This window comes from Acanthopagrus latus, chromosome 15, assembly GCF_904848185.1.
Source record: "Acanthopagrus latus isolate v.2019 chromosome 15, fAcaLat1.1, whole genome shotgun sequence".
Lineage (NCBI taxonomy): Eukaryota > Metazoa > Chordata > Actinopteri > Spariformes > Sparidae > Acanthopagrus > Acanthopagrus latus.
Window position 1 is genome coordinate 10,898,547 of NC_051053.1, and position 21,384 is coordinate 10,919,930.

At 39.5% G+C, this 21,384-nt stretch overlaps 2 protein-coding genes across 7 annotated transcripts; one reads left to right on the top strand and one right to left on the bottom strand.

Moving 5' to 3' along the window:
* On the bottom strand, positions 1 to 18,766 carry tmem63ba (transmembrane protein 63Ba). Of its 4 annotated transcripts, none has more exons than XM_037124950.1 (24): positions 18,464 to 18,766; positions 11,711 to 11,932; positions 11,358 to 11,437; positions 9,830 to 9,868; positions 8,567 to 8,657; positions 8,413 to 8,450; positions 8,144 to 8,286; positions 7,733 to 7,784; positions 7,519 to 7,627; positions 6,593 to 6,663; positions 5,871 to 5,951; positions 5,639 to 5,762; positions 4,393 to 4,526; positions 4,152 to 4,289; positions 3,666 to 3,819; positions 3,404 to 3,510; positions 3,213 to 3,299; positions 3,029 to 3,094; positions 2,559 to 2,721; positions 1,625 to 1,730; positions 1,280 to 1,447; positions 1,021 to 1,136; positions 863 to 934; positions 102 to 281 (listed from the first exon to the last, which is right to left on the bottom strand). In XM_037124950.1, exons 2-24 carry the CDS (start codon positions 11,906 to 11,908, stop codon positions 102 to 104), a joined length of 2,517 nt encoding a protein of 838 aa, XP_036980845.1. In that variant the 5' UTR covers positions 11,909 to 11,932; positions 18,464 to 18,766. The 4 variants fall into 4 exon arrangements, with proteins under 4 accessions (XP_036980844.1, XP_036980845.1, XP_036980843.1 ...); XM_037124948.1 differs by having other exon boundaries at positions 9,830 to 9,871; XM_037124949.1 differs by lacking the exon at positions 18,464 to 18,766 and having other exon boundaries at positions 1 to 281; positions 9,830 to 9,871; positions 11,711 to 11,908.
* A 93-nt stretch (positions 18,767 to 18,859) lies between these two features.
* On the top strand, positions 18,860 to 21,272 carry mrpl14 (mitochondrial ribosomal protein L14). 3 transcript variants are annotated; one of them, XM_037124959.1, is made up of 3 exons: positions 18,860 to 18,995; positions 19,436 to 19,538; positions 20,791 to 21,272. In XM_037124959.1, the coding sequence occupies exons 2-3, from the start codon at positions 19,459 to 19,461 to the stop codon at positions 21,155 to 21,157; spliced, it is 447 nt and encodes a 148-aa protein (XP_036980854.1). In that variant the 5' UTR covers positions 18,860 to 18,995; positions 19,436 to 19,458; the 3' UTR covers positions 21,158 to 21,272. The 3 variants fall into 3 exon arrangements, with proteins under 3 accessions (XP_036980854.1, XP_036980853.1, XP_036980855.1); XM_037124958.1 differs by lacking the exon at positions 18,860 to 18,995 and adding an exon at positions 19,061 to 19,194; XM_037124960.1 differs by lacking the exon at positions 18,860 to 18,995 and adding an exon at positions 19,109 to 19,250.
* The last annotated feature ends 112 nt before the right edge of the window (positions 21,273 to 21,384 follow it).

The following is a 21,384-nucleotide window of genomic DNA, read 5'->3' on the forward strand; positions in this document are numbered from 1 at the left end:
TTGAGATGCTTTGGAGAACTGTTGGTTCAGTTCCTGGTTTAATTCACATATTCAGTGCACTCCTCAATATAAACTTTTTTTGTGTTCTGTTCCAGGCAGTATCAGTGCCGCACTTCATTATCAATGAGGCTGTCCTCACCAGACTGGAAGTCCTCATTCAGGCCATTTTCAACATTGATTATTTCCTCGTCCTGCGAGGACCCTTGGCCGTCGTCCTCACCGCTGCCTGAGCCAGCCTCCTCCGAATTTGGGTCTTGAAGTACCTCAGCGATGTACATTTGCTATAGGGGAGAAAATGAAAAGGAATATTAAAATCTGATATCTTCATTGTGTTTAAGAATAAGTTCTCAGAATTGAAAATCCAAAGTTACCGAGCAACAGACCAGTTAAAAAAAGAACATTTAAAAAAGCATCCTCTTTTCATTACAAAACAATGCTGATGTTGAGGGACTAAAATACTGTAACTAAGTCACAAATGGATTCATGATTGTTCATTGCTTATCTAAAGATACAAACACAGTGATCTCCATCTTTTCGCTACTTTCTTACTTTTATTTTCTAATCTTTGTTCTGAATAAAAGACAATTTTGTTTGTTTGTGTACATACAAAAGTAATTTTCCCAAAAACAACTGTTGTATTTGAGTCATAAGTTAGCATTTGACAAATCCATGAAGGCGGCACATTTTTTTATGTTCCTTTGAATCCTTCTTTTTCAATCGTCCATATATGATCTGTTAAGCTACAACTGTTTAAACGTGTTTGTTTTTTACTTGTACAAGCTTTGGCAGTATGTGTTTTCTCTGGCCAATGTTTGATCCTCAGCCTAACATTGGTATTAAATAAACAAGACTGAATACATACTGCTGCCTTGTTGGCGGCAGATGCGCACACTGGACGCCCATTCTCTGGCCCATCCACATCCTGGGTGTCAATCTGGAACAAAAAAAAATAATTTAACATAAGCAGCTGTATACAATGTTGATCTGTAATAGTACTGAATTTAGAAAACTCATCATTACCTTGTAGTTATGAGCACTCAGATATTTAAAATGTCCGAAGCAGACGTGAGAGAGGCAGATAATGATTGTGATGATCAGAACTACGAATGTGAACATGGATGTTGCAGCTGAAAACCCTGGGAGAGGAAAGTAGAGCGACATTTATGCAACAGGTGCTTGTACTTCATAATGCTCTAGAGTCATGTGGCAGATTTACTGTAATGAAGTTTGGCTGAGTGTTAGGACCATTAGTGGCCTGTAGATGGAGCCCTTGTCTTACCCGAGCGAACAGTGGAGAAGAACAAAAGCCAAAACAGACAGAGAATAGGAGCGGCCACCACTTGGTTGACGGCTCCAGAATGGATCTTTTTGTCCAGTTTGGACGGCAGATAGGCGTAGTACATGTTGTACCTGTCCGCTAGGTGTTTCAGCAGCATGTACATCAGCCCTGCACAGAGACGGGAGATAAAACAATTAGTGGAACTAATCCAATTAGACCTGCTGATAAGCCTCTGTGTGGACAACAGAACCACCGACTGCTCCCTGCCCTCTGTGTGTTTATTCTGCAATCATTTAATCAGCATGTTATTGTGATGTGGGACAGCAGCAGCCCAGAGGAGCTCACCGAAAGGGACGATGATTGGGCAGGTGATGCTGTAGGTCATGACCACGGTGAAGACACACATCATCCAGGCGTAGGCTGCCCCGAACTGGAACTCATAGGCTTGGTGCTATGAAGACACAATGATAGGACTGTAAAGAGGATCCTACATTGTTTGAGGAAAATCAACACAAAAATACTAAATCACAGCAGAGATTACCATTTATTATATATTTTATGACATTGAACTCTGCTTTCTGTTTTTTGCTCCTTAATTGGCTTAATCATGTCCACAAACAATCATCCCCCAATGAAGTAAGTAAGTACTAACAGCCAGAAGTTTCTGGAAATGAATGTATTTCATGTATTTACATGTATGTAACTTTCTCCCTACACATGCTATTATGTTCCCAAATAAGTTCATATTCCTGTCTAACACCTCTGTCCGATGAGGAAGTAAACTAACCGGTGCAATCTAGAGTAGTATTATTTTCTCTCAACGTACTGACTGAACAAAACTGAAAGAAATCAGCAGCCTTGTTTATTCATTTATGCATAGGAACGTCAATGCACACAGCAATAAAAGGTACAGTTTCCTTATGCAGAAAAGATACAATTTGTTTATTTCTCTGATAATTACATCACACCATAACTCATAAAAGTTCAGACAAGCTTCAGATTTGGTTATTTCTAGTGCTAAATACAGAGAATATAAAAATTAATTAGAATAATTCTTTTTAGAGATTCTTAATTTCATACTTTAGAAAACAAAATAACAGCAATGGTCTAAAAACAGAAATATTTTCATACCCTCTTTTCTTTTTTCCATACTTATTCAGAAATAAGAAGTTACCTAAATCAATTTCCATACTGCATAAAAACCCTGTAAATGTATACATTGAACTATTTGCTGATTCTGAGATACGTGATTTCAGCTTGGTGTGTAGGAGACACTCACCCTCTTGACATTCCTCCTCTCTGCTGCAGAGCGAGCCAAGCAGAGGCGGATCATGTACATAAGTAGACCGGGAATCCTCAGCAGGTCCATGGCATTACCGATGAATGCAGACGCAATGACATAGTTCACGAAGAAGGCTCCATTGTCAGGAAGGAACACACACCTAAAGCGCAAGAATAAAGTCAGTCTCACATTGAGTTCATTCCGAATGACTGCATTAGTCTTTATAGCTATTTCTTAATACATTTAAACTTGTTATAATACGAAAGAAATAGGCTGTTTTCTTTATTTTATTAATCTTTTTAATTGATTGGGAACAAAGCATGAATATGAACAACAGTATAAAAATGCACAATGTAAACGTGCCAGATTTTGCAAGAATAGTTCATGCTGTTCTGTTTTGTATTAAGTGCTACAGCGTTGTATGAGCACGCCCATAAAATGATGCTACTTGCAATGATGATACTTACTCAAATCTGACTTTAGCATCTGCTAAGAATCGTTTGTCAAAAAGCCAGCGGAAGAAAACATCCAAACTGCAAAGACACAAGGAAAGAAAGGATTCAACTCAGGTATTTAGGCTGACAAAAATGACAGAAGGGATAGCTTTACATTTCATTGTGTGGCAGGGAAGAGTAAATAAACATCCTTTACCTGCTGAGTCCGAGGGAGGGCAGCAACAAGACCATGAAGATCAAGAAAGTGTAGCATTTATGCATTGTGGTCCTGTTCTCTCCTGACCTGTTAGGGCAAAGCAAATATTCACACATGTTAACAAAACAGACAGAACACACCCAACCCAACCTCAAATGGGAATAAAGACAAAACGAATGTCTGGATCATACCGGGTCCAGTGGGCTTCAAAGAAGGCAGAGTAGTAGACAATGGTAGGAAGTAAGGCGGAGAAGGACCACAGAAGAAGGGTGGGGAAGAACTGGGTGATGATTGGATTCTGGAGAACAGATCAGAGAGACATGTTGCCTCAGGAAATGGAGAATTGAATTCTGTTGCCATGCTGACTCAGTAACTTGGTATGGCAAGAATAAAAAGGCCTGAACACACCGCACAGGTGAAATTGGACACACAGCAGCTTTGTTCAACACTCACATTTAGGTACTCCACTGGTTTGGTAACATTGAACTTGTCCATGGTGGAAATGATGATGGCCGGGGTGGTGAGGAAGAAGAGTAGGATGAAGAGGACAATGTTGATGATAAGGCATCGGATCCACCAGGAGACTCCTCCCACTGACAGATGCTCCCTGTGGGATAAAGGTTATGCAGCGGTTAGATTGACACTAGGCCAAGACCCGCAGTTATGGACACAGCTGGCCAGTAAACTGATACTGCAGCTCAAAAACCAGTTTGTCATCTGGAGGTAGAAAGTACAGCATGAGATTGAGAGCACTAAAAATTAACAAGTCTGTGTTTGTAGAATTCCTTTGGGGTATCTGGGGTAGATTTAGTACTCTTGTTCTGCCAAATGTAACCACCCTTTTCAAACTGTGTGGTTATATAATGAGCAAAAATAAAGAAATAAATGCAGATTCAGGCCAGTTTGTAGACAGAATATTTGAGCTGAATGTGTTCTTACCAGTAGACATTTTGTGGATCAGGGGCATAGCTGACAGTCCAGTTATGGGTGTGGAGCTTGGCGCTGAATTGAGAGCACTTGGGCTCCCGACGACAATGACAGCCCTGACACTTGCAAGCATTGAAGTCTTTCAAGATACTGAAAAGAAACATCCGCAAAGAACAGACATGATGGCAGGTCATTTCAACACCACTGTCACAGAAACACATTCACAAATATAACCACATGGAAATGTTCTTACGTGGCAGTTATGGACTCATTCTGGAAGGTGACAAAGGCCATTCCTAAGGGCTTCCTGTTAACCTTTTCTCTCTCCTTTCTGTATTCGTCTTTTAGTTGTGCCTCCAGCTTGGTGTAGTAGCTCACTGCTTCTTCCTGTGAACGACCAACCCCAAGTCACAAACTGTGTTGTTCTTCTTTAGTTCAATCCTAAATGCCATTATCTTACATTGCAGTGATTGTGAAAGTCACTTCATATGTGAGGCTAAACACACAGTATGTAATTTCTGTCGTCAGCGGTCTCTAAATCAAACAAAAGACTTAAGTACAGTGGCATGATGGGAGTGATCTTCATTTTCAAACAGCCACCATTGCTGATCAATAAAGAGTGGGGCAGAAATGTTCACGGTAATACATAATTAAACCAAATAAATAACAAAGGCCTAGTCATTTTTATACTTTTTAATGCAGAACTATTACATATTTTTCACTGTGGGGTTCTTTTACTTTGAACAAACAGCATTCGGCTGTAAATGTTGTGGATTTCGTTTAATGTTTTGATCCTAGCAATCTGGTATCTTGTTATTGTTGAATGTTTTGTAGTTGTTCTTTTTTTTCTTTTTCAATTGTGCAACTGTGTAACTGTGCTCCTGTCCGTCTTGGCCAGGACTCTCTTGAAAGAGATCTTTAATCTCAATGAGACATTCCTGCTTAAATAAAGATTAAGTAAGTAGTTGGCTATGACTTTAGAAAGCATGTGCTATAAAAAAAAAAAGTAAGATTGTGCTTCCAATTAATAATAAGACAGTTATGGCCAATTTGGTTTCATCAAAGGGAATCCATAAATTCTTCCATTCATGTGGTTGCCATATTTACGCTAATCTGTTTTCCTCATCCAACATTTTAGCATGTGTCACATGATCTTAAATCTATCCACAAAAGGCTGGCTTTTTTAAAAAAAAGTTTCATACGAAAATACAACCGTAGAGTGCAGCGATATGTGTCAGTGTCACAGTTAGAACAAACTAAACAAAAACACAGGCTACAATATCCTCTACCAATGACGCAAAAATATGTGGTTTGGTGGCTTTCTATGAGCAGGTACCAGCATCTTACTTTGTTTATAAAGTCACTTCCTGCCTAACTTAGATTCCCCACATAAATCAATAGCTCGACTGTAGAATCAGCCCTTCTTCCCCTAAAATATGCTCACAAGTTTCAGCAGTGTGATGTTTGGAGATAAAGCTATGTCGATATGTTAGTCTGACCTGCTCGCAGCCTTTGATGATGCAGCAGCAAAGGTGTCCACAGGGTTTTGGATTGATCATGGTGATGTCGTGCTCCTTGGCCTGCAGGTCAAGGAAGAATTTCTTGCTGCGCTCTGTCTTCTTCCTGCATACACATCAGCTGCATCAGACTGAGGCGCAGGCCGCTAAGACGCCTCAAAAGTGCACAGCATACACAGACACACACTTGCGCCCTTTTGGTAAGAATACTTACCTCTCAGAATTGAGAGACATCAGCCTGGCCACATCGTAACAGATGCGAGCTTCCAGTACAACACAGTTTTCATATGCATGCCTGTGATAGAAGGGCAGGTAGGGAGAAAATTATGTTAAGTTTAAAAAGTACAACTGTACTGTGGACATAGAGTATTAAACACCTGATGATGTATTTTTACAATATAATAATCTAATAATATTGACTTTATAATAACCATCATTTAAAAGAGGTCATATTATGCTGTTTGACTTTCCTTTATTGTGTTATGTTGCAATTTTATGCATGTAAAAGGTCTGCAAAGTGAAAGAACCCAAAGCCCACGCCAAAGATAAACAAAGTGTTAACTTAGCAGCTTTTCCATACTGCTTTTTTGCAGAACAGGAGCAAAGAAAAGATTTTGGTTAATACTATTAGGCTTTGTAGGAGTTGAACCAAACAGCCCCCCCTCAGTCATCTTGACACATGACTTGCATGACCCTGCTTATCTGGCTTCTATTATGGACAATTACTCATATAGGCCTGTCATTGTCTGATCCCAGCCATATGGGCCAGGACAAGACAGCTTCTCTTAACAGGAAAGCGCATGGCTGTCATACACCTTAATACAGTTACTGCACAGCTCACTGCGGCATCGACACAGCAGTTTATCATTTTAATAAGCAGACCGATGCGAGCATTGTGAGATATTAAGTGTAGCGCCAGGATGCAAGAGTGCTTACTCAAAGTGTTGTTTGATCTCCGACTCCTCCGCGTATTTGGAGATTCCATTGACAAATAAAGTGCGTTTCACCTGCATGGGAATGACGACAGAAGAAGTTACCGACAAAATTCAAACCTGTGTGTGTGTAGAGAGTGTGTGGAACCAGTCACAGCTTGTGTTTACAATAACTTCCGGGTAGAAAACCTCTGCCTCATGTAGCTTACATGCAATTGATTTTTCTTTTTTCATGATGTTATTTCAGAGTTTATACATCTCATTCAACTAAAACGCATGCTTGACACAGTTCTATAATAATAACAACACTTCACTAATTTAGGTGAGATAAATAATTTACCTATACACAGAAAGCTTGAGCTTACCCACAGGTAAACCCTGTTACCTCAGGTTATTAGCAAGGCACATATTAATGTAAAAATGTCAAATCTGACAACCGTGTGTAGAGATAAATCTTTAAATGTTAAAAATGACATCTGGAAAAAAAAAGACAATTTCACATGTCACATATTTTATGTACTGTGCTAGCATCTTTGGAATCTATGCGACAGCAACATCTTAGACCAACTGCTAGTTTTGGGTAAACTTCAACAGTCATTTTCTATAGTCTGTGGGCCAAAAGGATACTAAAAGACAACATCAATCCCAACTGCAGTCTGTGGACCTTGCTGATATCTGGTAAAAGATACAATATCCAAAGATTTTTGTAGTTGTTGGTTCTTGTTTTTTGTTTCATTTCTAATGATGTCACATAAAAGGACTCAAACTCCATTAGTGGTTGTTTAATGATAAATAAAGAAACCTTGTGACCTTGAAAAAAAAAAAGATAATTGTTTTGTATGTAAGCTAGCATATGGAGCAAGAGTTTCTACCAGGAAGTCATGTGGTTGGTTCTAAAAAGCAGCCCTTTTCTGAACCCGTGCCACCCACCAGGTCATCCTCCTTGTAGTGCATCTTGGATGTGTGCCGTCTCATGCTGTACACCGTCAGTAACAGGTAGAGAAATGCAAAGGTGGTGTGCAGCCACAGTAGTGCATTACTGGGGAAATATAACACAAATGGGATTTAGCAACAGCATTACGAAGTGAAGACTCAACATAAGACTTCAAAGAGCAGAGTATATAATACAGTGACAATTACTCACTCCGCATCCAAATTTGCTATAGTGGTTCGCCCAAAACTATAGGCATTGTTTTCTGTTGAAAAAATGAAAAAAAAAAAAAAAAAAAAGTCAATTACATTGAATCCTTTGGAGCTCACTTTAGTCAACTCATCTTCAAATCTCTCAAAATCCAAGTATTCATTCAACATTTTTAATTGGTGTGTTGTTTATTTTTACATACTACTGTACATTTAACATCTCTGCATATGTCTTGTAAAATGTATAATTTTCAGGCCTACACGCAAGAAAAGGTTGGGGGGGGCAGTTTTCGTTGTAAGAAAGAAAAATGACAAAGTGACGCAAAGACGAACACGAGAAACAAATAGGAAAGAAAGAATAGCAAAACAAATATAATGGTGACAAGGATGCATCACCTGGTTACAATCAACTCACCAAGTAGGTTTCCTGAGAAGTTCACTGGTAAGATGATGCCCACAGAGAGCACTCCCACCACTACCAGCAGGCCAATGATGTGGCGCTGAAAGGACAGGTAATGCACTGCATCCTCACCGCACTTCTCCCTTATCTCCTCGTCCCTACAGAGAGAACACACCGACAAGGTCGACAACTTCAAAAATGGAGGAAAAAAAATACATATCCAGTGTATTTTGCATTCCTCCTGTTTTACTTTTTTCCAACATGCTGTGACAAGGTTGACTCACTTGATACGAAAGATGGCAGTAAGCCAGGAGCAGAAGCCCTAAAAAAAGAAGAGAGCAGAGAACTGAAGGTGTTATACTAGTTATCACATGCAATACACAGTGTATCCCAGATAAGATAGTATATTCTACCCTGTGATAGCAATGTTATACTTACTGTGTCTCTCTGCTCAATGTCCACAGAGCTAGAAACTGAGGTGAGGCGCTCATAGCGTTCTGCTGTCTCTGATGTCATGGCAGAGGCCACACTGTGTGCAAAAAAACACAACACATAGCATTTACATGTTGTTAAACAACGTCACCATGTACCATATGGGGGTGTTAGTTTTTTGTGTCTCAGGACAGTGGGATTACCAACAGCATGGAAAAGTTGACAACACAGAACACACACACACACAAACACACATGCACTGAAATAAACTGCAGAGATTCATCCCTGCTCATCCTGTGTGGGCTGAACACAGGATTTGGCATGGTAAACCAGTCAACCACAGGAACAATCTCTGCAGCCACATTTCATGCAGCATTGGGAGTAAGAAGACTACTTTACACAGGTTGAGTACACCATCACTGTGAGAGGAAAGGATGTGATAAGTGGTTAGAAAGCTCTACAAAAGAGAACATTCACAGAGGAAACCTAATGATCATGAGGAGCCAGATTTAGTGAGTGTGTCCAGCAGAACACGAGGTCCTCCAGGACATAAAACGGCCCCATGGCCATATTGTATCTACACAAATTTTCCCCAGGTAGGTCATGTCAGGTCAATTTGTACACAGCTGGAAAATATAAAGAGGACCCAGGTTCTGCTGGAATTCCAACATTGGTTCAGTGTTCACTACTACATGAAAGGATGACGTCAGCCAGGGCTCTAAGAGATCTCTAATGGAATGAGGAGAAAGCCTGCGGCTATAATCCACCGTCAGTCCTCCTCTCGCACATTCCTATGTGAAGTTGGAATGGCTCATCTAAGCTCTAGTAGTCAGGATATACTGGAGGTGCACCATGTTAGGGCCTGTCTTTGACAAAAAAACAGATCAGGGAAGCATTACCTCTCCCTGTAAGCATCCTGTCTGGACGGCTCATGTGGTACGCTCACACAAAAGAAGTCCGTGCTTCATAAAGAGGTCAATACATAGATTAGCACACACAGATCTGATTAGGACAGTGACAGAGGACAGGGATACCCAACAGCAGAAATACAAGAGCGACAAGGCGAGGGAGAAGAAATTAGGAGCCTGGCACTGGTAAATGCCTGGAAGAGGTGGGGAAAAAAACCTAAACCATCGAGGGTGAAAGAGACGGCTGAAACCCACAGTGGCCTGAGCAGAGTGGACAAGAGTTATGAGTCAGGTTAACTATAGAGAGGGGCGAGGAGAGAAGAAAAAGGCGGTGAGGCTTTGATATGGAGAGATAACATACTATTCCCGATCATCCAGGCGACTGTATCGCTGATCCATTCTTCTGGTGAATAGAGAAGCAAAACAAAGCCATTCAGCTTTAGTGAAGAGCACAAGGCCCTCTTGGCCAGTAAGGGTGCTGGTTCAGAGACAAACTGGGGAGGCAGGCAACGCCACAGGCATACCAATGAAGGTATCTGTTCATTCTGGTATACATTATCCAGCCATATAGCTGAATTTACGCCCTACAACCCTTTCATTAATTCTAGTTGAGTCATGGCTAGTGTAGCTGGAGTGGACACCATTTAAACCCTGTTTGTGATAACAAAACAAGCTTCCCAGAAAGGTTATAATCACTTTTCAGATGTCACAAGAACTCATAAGACAGACACTGATCTGGAGTCAGCATAGTGTCATGAGACAACAAACTACATTTCCTGTCTGGTACAAAAGTGTCCCATGCTGCCACCCCCTCCCATCCTCCCACCATGCTGCAACCCCATTCTCTGCTCACATGCAGCTGCAAAAATAGTGAAGCTGCAACATCACACAAACACAGCAGGGGGATGTAGGTGATGGAGCACTGTGTCATGGACTTTCAAGGGTTCACAGTTGAAGAGGTCTGTGGCAATTATCTGATCTCCCCCTCTCCCTTTAGCTTGATTAGTCCTTTTGTTTCACCTCATGGTGAGGCAGTTAAAATGGTGGGAGCAGTCTTTGTTGACAGGCGCCTCTTCGGCTGCTTCGACAAGTGTTCCCATTATCCAATCAGTGGGCAGACATCAGTCTCAAATTATTCCGATATATCTGGCAGCATATAAACAAACGATAATGGGGAACGACTGTCAGTCGGGCTTAAATGCAGGCAGTGGCTGTACTCTGGGAAATATAACTGAAAGAGCATTTAAATTGATAATAATAATTACAAAACACGAGTTCCCTCTTCCTCTATTTCTGGCTTATTCCAACAGCTGTCTGCCATTGCTCTCTCAAAGTAGACAGCTAAGTGACAAAGCATGACTATTTCAGAGTGCATTATTGCTACTGAAAGGGAAACTGCTGACAGTGACTTCCTGTCTGGAGTGCAATCCTTGTAAATGTCGGAAAACTAACTCCACCCTAAGAACAGGCATAAAAGAGCCATGAAGTACCAAATCCTGTTACATTTTGCCAGAAAGGCTCAAACTGGGCTGGCTACATTTTGTCCCTATTGACCACAGTGCCCTTTCTATCTCTAGGCAAATCATACCAACGCCACACTGACTCCACTGCAAGTTTGGTCTTAGCTGACAAATGTTACAGGTTTGCTTCCTGGATAGTTATTTTGGCAGTGTTCAATCATCTTTGTACAATGCCATCTGCCAAATATTAATAATCAACCACTACTGTGTATTTAGTACTTGTTACATGTGTTAAAAGACTGATGTTACCATATGAAATTCCAACCACTGATATATATATCAGTGCATGTTGGCATATCATTGCTTTGTAAACAAATCAAAAGGCCTTGTTAGTAGACCTTCCAGACTGGGAAAGTGCGCTCTAGTTACCTGTCAGCGTCTGTCACCAGAGCCAGCCGCCCATAGTCCCATGCTACTTTTCTCAAGAAGGAGAACACAAACAGCAGTCCCTGGAAGCACAAAATAAACAGCGACTGTCAACACCTGTATTTCTTTGCATTGACATCACAGAGACCTACTGAACAAGTAGGAGAGTTACATAACTACTTGAAGGAGTTCATCATTTAAAAACACATTCCTGGAAGTACTTAAATTCAGTTCTGGGGGTTGTGAGGAAAACAAATAAATTAAAGGGCTTGGACCGCATCATGATTCAGATGGTGCAAATGGAACTCCTCAGCTGTAGTAACTGGGGACTCCCTTTGACTGACAGAAGAACTCACCAAGAAGCACATAAAGTCAAGGGCAAGAACAGTGGGCACCCCTCCGAAAGGCAAGCCCTGGAGTACTGTGCTGCGTATTCGGGCTGAGTAACAATATTCCCTGGAGGTGGTGTTGGGCGGCAGAGTTGTGCAGCTGTCTGGACTGGAACATCCCTGCACCCCCACAATGGCCATTATTAATATCAATGCTCTGTACATCACTCACTGCAGCATGTTGACAACCTGTAAAGATGAAACAAGAGTGTTACAACATGATTGTTATTATTGCCTCTGAGTGTAACTGAACAATAAGACCATAGAGTCTCTTCCCATCAAGTACACTTCCTCAGAGCTGAAGAAAATTACTAGAAACAGACATCATATGAGACTCTGTGGTAATGGTAACCATGGAACTCAAATTTCCTGATGTGTCATTAGTCATATACTGTAGCTCTGACCACATGCACAGCAACTGAAACAATGTTTTAACCCCTTATACACTTTCTGTTCCTCAATTATGGCTAATAAATGGGTCAATGACACTACATAGTTCAACTTTGGTTCTAGATCAAGAAAAATAAGTTAAAAATCTATCCCCATCCAGTAGACCAACACAGGTATCTGATTACAGACAGGTTTGTAGCCAATTGGGAAATGTCCAATCTTCACTCTTTTTATTAGTTCTGATTCTGTGTCCCAACACCTGGAAATATATCTGGGACTGTAGCTTGCAAGATGTTCAACTTTCTTCAGCAGTCACTCATTTTGCTTTAGGCTGGCTGAGAACACTCAGCTTGCCTGAGCCCGTTTACACATCTGCATATGTACAGTCATATTGGGGTTTGATGAGAACAGTGACTCAACCATGCAGACTATGTTTGTGCTGGAAATAATGGTCCACCTAACTTTTAATGCAGCTACGGTAGTAGTGTCTAACCCTGACTAGACTTCCTTCTGGTTTCTGATGTAATTTAATAAGTAACAACAAGCAAGCATTGACCTGACAAGCTTGTTGAAGGCTTATGATGGAGAACACTGACAAAATATTAACAGTGTATGCAGCGTATTATGTACTATAAAAAATTTACTTAATAATAACACCATGCTCGCAACATTAACACAAATGCCTCAATGACCTTACCCAAAGAGTGATTATATAAGAATTGTCGAAATCAAACACATATCACCTGCTATCACCTGACTAACTGCTGACTATAGCTGAACAGGCAGTGGCTAGCTGGTTACCATGCTAACTTCAGCAGCTATCTTGGCAACACAACACATAAGCCCAATTCCATCTTTTTTTCAGTGAATTTGAAGCGAACTAGGCTAGAAGTAAACAAAAGGCTAGAGGTAAACAAAACAGTTGACAAAATGGAGAGAGGTCTCCAGGCATTACTTTTGATGGGGCAAATTGTAATTGTTGAGGCCAAAGAATTGTCTGGTCTCAATCCACACGTGCCTGCTGCTTACAGACATGTTTTTGCAGACAGCGGAAACAGCTGATCAGTCATGTGAGTTGAATGTTCGCTATGTCAGAGTTTATTCGGCAAATCTGTTTCAATCTAACATTTTGCACATTGACGCTGTTTTGCGAAGGACAAAAAACTTTTTTTCAAATTTTGCTATATTCATAAAATTTCTAAAGCGATATCCTTCAAAATGTGCATGAAAATGCTTTAAGGGATCACGTCTATAGATTGATTTGACATAATGTCAAATCTGTTACTTCTTCAAATTCTACTGATACTTTAACGTTTAATTTTTGAACATCCTTCCTTTTAGCCCGCCACACAGCAAATATGAAGTGTGATAATACTTAATACCTAACACCAAAGGTCCATATTCATTGACTCAGGAAATGTCAGGAAATGGTCTCAAAGATTATTTATACTCGAAAGCAAACATGAGAGGCAGGGCAGAACAATTGTTTGGATAAAAACACTAGCCATCTAATCCCCACCTGAAGTAATCTTATGACATATAAACACACATATGAGCTTAGGAAATAGAAATACCCAATATAATATACAAACAGTAGCCTTGGAGTTACAAAACAAAAGAAAGGGCCTTCTAACTTATATCTTCTCCATCCTTTGCAAACAGCTCTATCTTAATCCAAAAGCTCGCACACTCAAAAGATGTCATATTTCACTCAGACTGAATGAAGGGCTTGGAGCGGGAGCGTAGGTGTTCTGGTGAGTGCTGGCGAGTGTTTGCACAGTTGCACAGCTATACTTGTGCCCTTCGACCCACTATTACCAGCAGCATTCACGACGCTGCTCATCTGCCCTAACACTAACTCATTTATCCGCTCCCTGGAATGCTGTGACATCAGTGCAGAGGGACGCAGCCAGAGCTGAACAATAAGCCGATAGAGACCACAGGGTTCAAATGGACCGGTCTCAACCCAAGGAGGACACAACATACCCCCCTGTGCCTTCGACAACACTGCTGCACATCCTGGACCCATTGCCAGGGTTCGGACTTCTTAACATTCAACACCATCTTGAAAAGGACCTAAGCACATTTCAAACACATCTCATGATAACAGTTGTTATTTATGGTACACCACTTAATGTCTTAATGTCTGCAAAGTCAGTGCTGGGCGAATACCAAGACATTTCAAGCACTGAGTGACAGTCAGTCTTTAAAATGTATACAGTGTCCATCATTAAATGTCCAAATTCAGGAATATAACATGTAAGCAAAACATCTGGTTAAACATACTGTATCCCACTGTGAGGCTCAAGGAGGAGCTGAGTCAGCTGCTGAGAAGCATGGATTTCATGGACTATGTTGTTAGAAAAGTCAAACGAAAAAATGAATATACAGGCCATGGCAAATGACATATCAGTTTCACATTACCACAGCTGTGAAACACAAAAAAATAGTTTTGCTTTTGTTTTTTTTTTAAATCTAATGATTACACATTATTCACAGTTTAATTGCAAAAAAAGCACTGCAGATCTTAGTGTGGATGGTGTTTTCTAATAAAAGAGAAGAGCAGTAAGAGCCACTTTAAATAATAAAAGAAAGGTCTTATTCTCATGTCATTGCTTATAATTTACAGCGATTGGACACCATAGAATGAATACCTGACAACACAATGCAATAAAAGCTTCCTCGTGTGTGTGTGTGTGTGTGTATGTATGTATGTATGTATGTATGTATGTATGTATGTATGTATATATGTATATATGTATATATATATATATATATATATATATATATATATATATATATATATATATATATATATATATATATATATATATATATATATATATATATATATATATATATATATATATATATATATATATATATATGTATGTATATGTATGTATATGTATGTATATGTGTATATATATATATATATATATATATATATATATATATATATATATATATATATATATATATATATATATATATATATATATATATATATATATATATATATATATATATATATATATATATATATATATATATATATATATATATATATATATATATAAAAAAAATGTATTAGTAGTAGTAGTAGTAGAGTTGAGCTGAGTCAATAGCTTAAACAGCCAACAATGCAGACAAAAGTCTAAAACTAATTTTTTACTTTTTTTACTTTCTGGTAATTCAAATGTCTACAGCAACTTTTAACAGTACTGTGCAATTACAACATGACTCAGCGGCACAGAAATACCGTGCCACCTTTCCACCTCATGCCAGTTGCTATGGTACCATCAGTCTGGCACACATTCTCAAAATACAAATAAACATCAAGGGGATGGAGGCAATGGGGGAGAAAATCTCCCACTTGTCCATTTGAAAGCCAGTCTAGAGTGAGTCTGCTGTTTGCTTTGCAGCTTAAAGCAGGCAAAAACAATGTGGTTTGCCTAATTGTCCACCTGGGATAATATGTATGTTTTATTTTTAGTAAGACAAACAATATCGAAGCATCTGTTGTAGAAACATCTACAAAGAAAAATGAAATGAAAATGTAATACAATACTATGCTCCATTCACGTCCATGGAGGCAGGGGCATGGTAACAACATGCTAATAGTACAAAAGCAAACCTTTTTACTGTTAACTGAAACCGCCATCTTAATGCTTTGAGGAATTGGCCTCCGAAAGTATACAACACTAATGGTTTCCATCTACAATCAGACACAGTAACAGCATGCACAGTCATTCATGACCTTGTGCATTATATGTACACCGTTTTCATCCAGTGTGTGAGTCATTTTTTAAATCTTAATTTGTTAAATATTTGAACAGGCTTTTGTCAGGGCTTAAAAACAATGTATCATGAGTTAGCATCTTGACATGCTCTATCTTGCTTTCCCGGCCAAAAAAAAAAACAAAAAAAAAAATAATTTGACAAAGGAGGGGCAGATAGGAGGTGCCAACAGTGAGTTTAACTGGTTTCGTTGAACTCTTACAATCCAAAAATCGAAAGAAATCCAACCACTCCCATAAACTGTTGTGTGTCCATGCAGGAAAAGATATAAGTCATCTTTAGAAGTTTCACCTCCTCCAACATTTCACCTAAAATATTCACTTACCAAAAGCTACTCAGTGACAGATATTCATGCATTGGTTCACAAAAATCACCTTGTAAAGCCTTTGACAGACAGAGCCTACATTCCGAACACATGGCATCGTATCCATTATCACCTTCTTAAAGGTTGGTGATAAACTTATCAGCAATGTGAAAACAGAGACTTAGCAGGCAACCTAAAAGGAAACAAACATAGGCAAACAATAGCTGACTTATGATGACAATGATTACACATTTCTAAATATGTTTGTTCGATTGTTATTAAACTCTACTTGCATGTCAAAGTATTAATACTGTATGCGCACTGTTCTGAACCCCTGAGGAAACTCTCCTCATGATTTCACACACCTGCTTTTTATTTTAACAGATGCATTATGCTTCACAACAAAATTAAACCTTTTCCAACCTACGCTGCTGGCTGATAATGCAGATTTTCACTTATCAGCCTTGTTGGTATTAGCCTGTGAATCATTGACCACAGTTCGGCGACTGAGCTTTGATTAGCATAGATTGTGATGATGTCAGAGTGCGGTTTCATAATCATGTCACAGCATGTATGTAAAATAAGAACCACACACAGTCGAAAAAACAGGAAATGAGGAAAAAAAAGTTACTTAATAAGACCTTTTCTCCTGCTGACACAGATTCATGCCTACTTACTCGGCATTTCCTGGTTGAAAATGTTCAGATCAACAACGGGGAGGGAACCATACAAACATTAACGTCAAATGGACATCAAATATAAGTTGATGTTATATGATTAAGGACTAAAGCTAAATAGAACACAAGCTTCTTATCTAAAATCATGTCAATCACTATAAATCCAATAAGATACAGCATATCTGTAAAATTAATCTAACTGCTGTGATTTAATTCTACCCTCACAAGACTGAGGTATGTATTCCACCACATCTTTGAATCATAAAGGCAAGTCTGAGTTAACATGTGAGAGAGAAACAGTTTCAGCTATTCAACTGATAATTCTCAGTCATTTATGAAGCAATAATATAACAACTTGTGACACTGCAGTCTTATGAATGTGATGCCTAGTGTAATGTGAGGAGCTGATTTTTAATATGTGGTACACTGCCATTATAAATTCAAGGCTAGGGCAGCTGGCCAGACTGATCAGGCATTTTTTTCATAAAGGCAACACTTAGGAGGAACAAGGATGAAAGCATTTATCATTGTTTTTCATTTACAGATACAATAACTGATTGATGCTATGAAAAAATACTTTGAGAGTGGTGAAAAGCATAAATATCCTCAACATTTAGTAAGGAATCAATTTAGTGAGGCCCCCTATTATATGGTTTGATCTGAAGTAAGTCAGACTGACTCTTCCAGGAAGGCTTTCCATCAATACTCTCTGATGTCACTGAACCACAGTATGGCTCATGAACAGAGTTTCAAGTCTGCTAGAAGCCAGCTCATGGTTATCCTTTTATAGGCTGCTCAAGGAAACACTTGGAGCATTACCTCTCACAGCCAAGCTGTGATTAGTAATCAGTGCATGATGAACCCATGTCACTGCATCTGGCACAGTTTCACCTGTTACCTTCAGGACATTCTCTCAATAACAGTATTGCTCAACTTCAAGTGTTATATAGCTGACATTTGTTTTTAATGCCTGGTATTCCACTATATATCTAAAGGTGTGTCAATCCACTGGTGTATAGCTGCATCGTTTATTCTCCTTATCCTAGTTTTATCTTGTCCATGGAAAATCTTCCAGGACACCTTCATTGATTTACCTCATCATGAATAGCAGAATATGATCCGTGACTCAACAAACACCCGAGTGCCTGATGAGGACCAGGAGGCGAACTTAATCTTGTGGCTCGAGAGTGGCACATAAAATAATAATGAATGCAACACTAACCTATTTTAAAACAAATGCATAATCATCACTATCAACTACTTTTGTTTGATAACGCTGACTTCCAACGATTGCGGAAACTAGCCCATGTTACCCTTTACCTTCACTGCAGCTGGCGCTTTATAACTTAACAGTCAGTTAACGTTAGCCTCACGCTAACGTAATGATAACGGAATGTGTTTACTCGTTTATTGTTCTGACAGTAGCAACCAGTGAGTTTCTTAATGAAGTAACTAATGCTTCGCTGCCGCGACTATGGTGAACAACCACACACGGTCGCAGTAAAATGCTAATAAATACACAATTAATTCATAATTAAAACAACTTACCTTGGTATGATACGCAGCAGGGTTGAAATAAACACAATTAGCTAACGTGAGCTAGCACCCGTAACGTTGGCGTTAGCTAACTTAGCCCCTCGAATGTAGCAAATAACAGGTGGAGACTATCTAAAGACTGTAAGCTAATTTCCGCAACAAAATGTTTCGCCGCGCTTCCCTGCGGACAGCACTAAAGCTAACCAGATGGGGCCGGTCAGTCAAACTGTCTGAGAGAACTGTTAGAGATGATAGCCAAGTCTGAGCTGATACGCCTGTCAGCCAGTTGGACAGCGATCGCTAACCTAACCAGTCAAACGGGAGGCGCAGCCAGTCAGGTTTAGAGCGTGACGTACATAGAGGCGTATCATATAGAGCGACGACACGTCATTAAACGCTATAGTCGTTAAATCTTCGTGCCGTCTTCATTGTGTAGCTTCTATACTCCTGTATGTCTATGTTGTCCACGGCGCGTTTGTATGACGTAGGCGAAAGTAACAAACAAGCCAGCCGGGGCCAGCAGCCGCTTATGCGGTTCCTTTAGGTACTCTTGCTTTTATCAGCACAAACGTTGACATTTGACACACATTAATAAATCAAAGTGCGTCCTCCTAATTGCAACGAGGGATATGTGTTAATTATCTGCTAATGCCTGTCGTGTTTACAGCTAGCTCGGCTAAAGGCGGTTGGTCGCCTTTTGTTGACGTTGTACTTTTGACATTGGCATGGAGCGTGATAGAAGGGTAACGTTAGCAAGATAGATGTTTTAATCCTAAACCTAGGCTTTCTCTATTTCATTGTAAGCATTATTGTATTTGCGTCATTGATAGGAACACATACTATAATCCGCAATTTATTTTTACTTTGCTGTTAGGACTCTTCCGCCCAGCATGTGATTGTTAGCATTTGCTAGCATAGCTAGCTATATCATTTGCAAAACCTTTAATTTATGAACTGCTAACCGTGTATAATTTCTTTTTCTAGGTGGCGGAATATTCGCTGTAGTTATGTCTCTCTCCCAGCTTTCAAGATCCCTGACTGGACTCTTCGTAAAGACATCGTCTGTAACTCACCAGAGGACTTTTAGGTAAAACGTTTATCTGTAAAATTGTACAGCCAGATATTGTGGAAGGTAAGACTTGGCACAGATGTGGTCAGCGGAAATTTGACAGTCATCAAACTAAATAAGATACACTTAAGCCATTTATACTTTAGTCGGTGATAGAGGAGTGGAACTCTCTACTATAATTAGTCTATATCTTAGTCATTTATTAAAGTCCTCAAGAAATATCTCTTGTAACTTCCAATGAATTTTTTTTTAACTTCACTGTGCAAAGTCATGTGAGAATAGAGTTGAGGCTAGAATGCTGTTTTCACATTAACATATGCCATAAGGGTAGACTTTCTGTGGTCACTCTAAATCTGAGTTTAAGATGTAGTTGATCTCATTAATCCACCCGTGGGATGTAGGGATGTACCAGCCTTATTTTCGTCCTCACAACTACTTTGGAAGCCATTTGTGGTCCAGTATGCAACATAAACAAGTGTGATGAGGAAACCTGAAGCCTCCAGTATACAACACTCAGAATGACTTTTAGTCTTGTGTCCAATAGATAAACTAGACTCTGGGTTATTCAGTGGGGAGAAGGAGTGTATGGATTTTCAGATTTATAACAAAGCTAAGTGTCTTGATATTCGTTCAAACATTTATGGAAGGGATCTTCAAGAATTAAAGTATATACAACTGCTGAGCATCATTACATACACAATTGTTATTTTAACTAGTATATGGTGATGTTAATAAAGACTGAGGATACATCTGTTTTTTTTTTTTAAAGGAAAGTTTAGTTCACTTTGCATGGTACAACATTTTGACTGTATGTTGTCAGTGTAAGGTGGTGCTTGGATTGCTATATCAATATTTGAATAGTAATTGTAGCTTAAAATGTTGTTTGACATCTTACATCCGCATGCATATTCTGTGCCCCTCTATCCCATTGGTGTCACCATGGATGCTGTCATTGTTTTCTGCAATTGTCAGCCCAAATCTGTGCTTAGGAAGGTTTACTTGCTTTAATGACCTCATCTAGCCAGCTGTGAGTCATTTCTTTATTCACTGTCTATAGAGCAGCTCAGACAGTCTCAGATTTTTTTTTCTTTTTTGCTATAAACCTGTAGTTTCCCATAGAAAAGTTTTTTTCAAACCAATTTTAAGACTGCTCACTTAAGTCACTGGAGGAAAGCTATAATCAATATCGTGATCTCTGACGTTAATGAGTAGTGCATCAGCAGAGCTCCCGTCAGTTGAACGTGACCAGTTTGCTTTTTCTTTTCATCAGTGTAACTGCTGTTGCAGCAGCTGTTATGAAAATGACCAGAGTGCGCGTGGTGGACAACAGCCCTCTTGGAACTACACCATATCACCGTGCACCAAGAGTGATCCACGTCTATACCAAGAATGGCATTGGAAAAGTTGGCGACAGAGTGTTGCTTGCCATCAAAGGACAGAAGAAGAAGGCGCTGATCGTCGGGCACAAAATGCCTGGAGATCGGATGACTCCACGCTTTGATTCAAACAATGTTGTTCTGATCGAGGACAATGGGAACCCTACAGGAACAAGGATTAAGGTCCCTATACCCACGCATCTGCGCAAAATGGATGGAGACTACTCTAAAGTCCTAGCGATTGCTAGCTCGTTTGTTTAATGGCAGCATCATTCACACTGTACATTTCACATCTGAGGGGGTCATTACATCTTTTGTGTATGTTCTTGTCTTTAATAAACTTTAAAAGGAGTGCACACCCTTTTGCTATTCAGTATTCCAGTGTTCTTAATGTGTGTAGTAAATTCAGGTCGTCGACATGTTTGACATTTTACTGAGGCCCCTTCTGTGTTTACAATAAATATGCTTCACCTCAAGTTCACAGTATA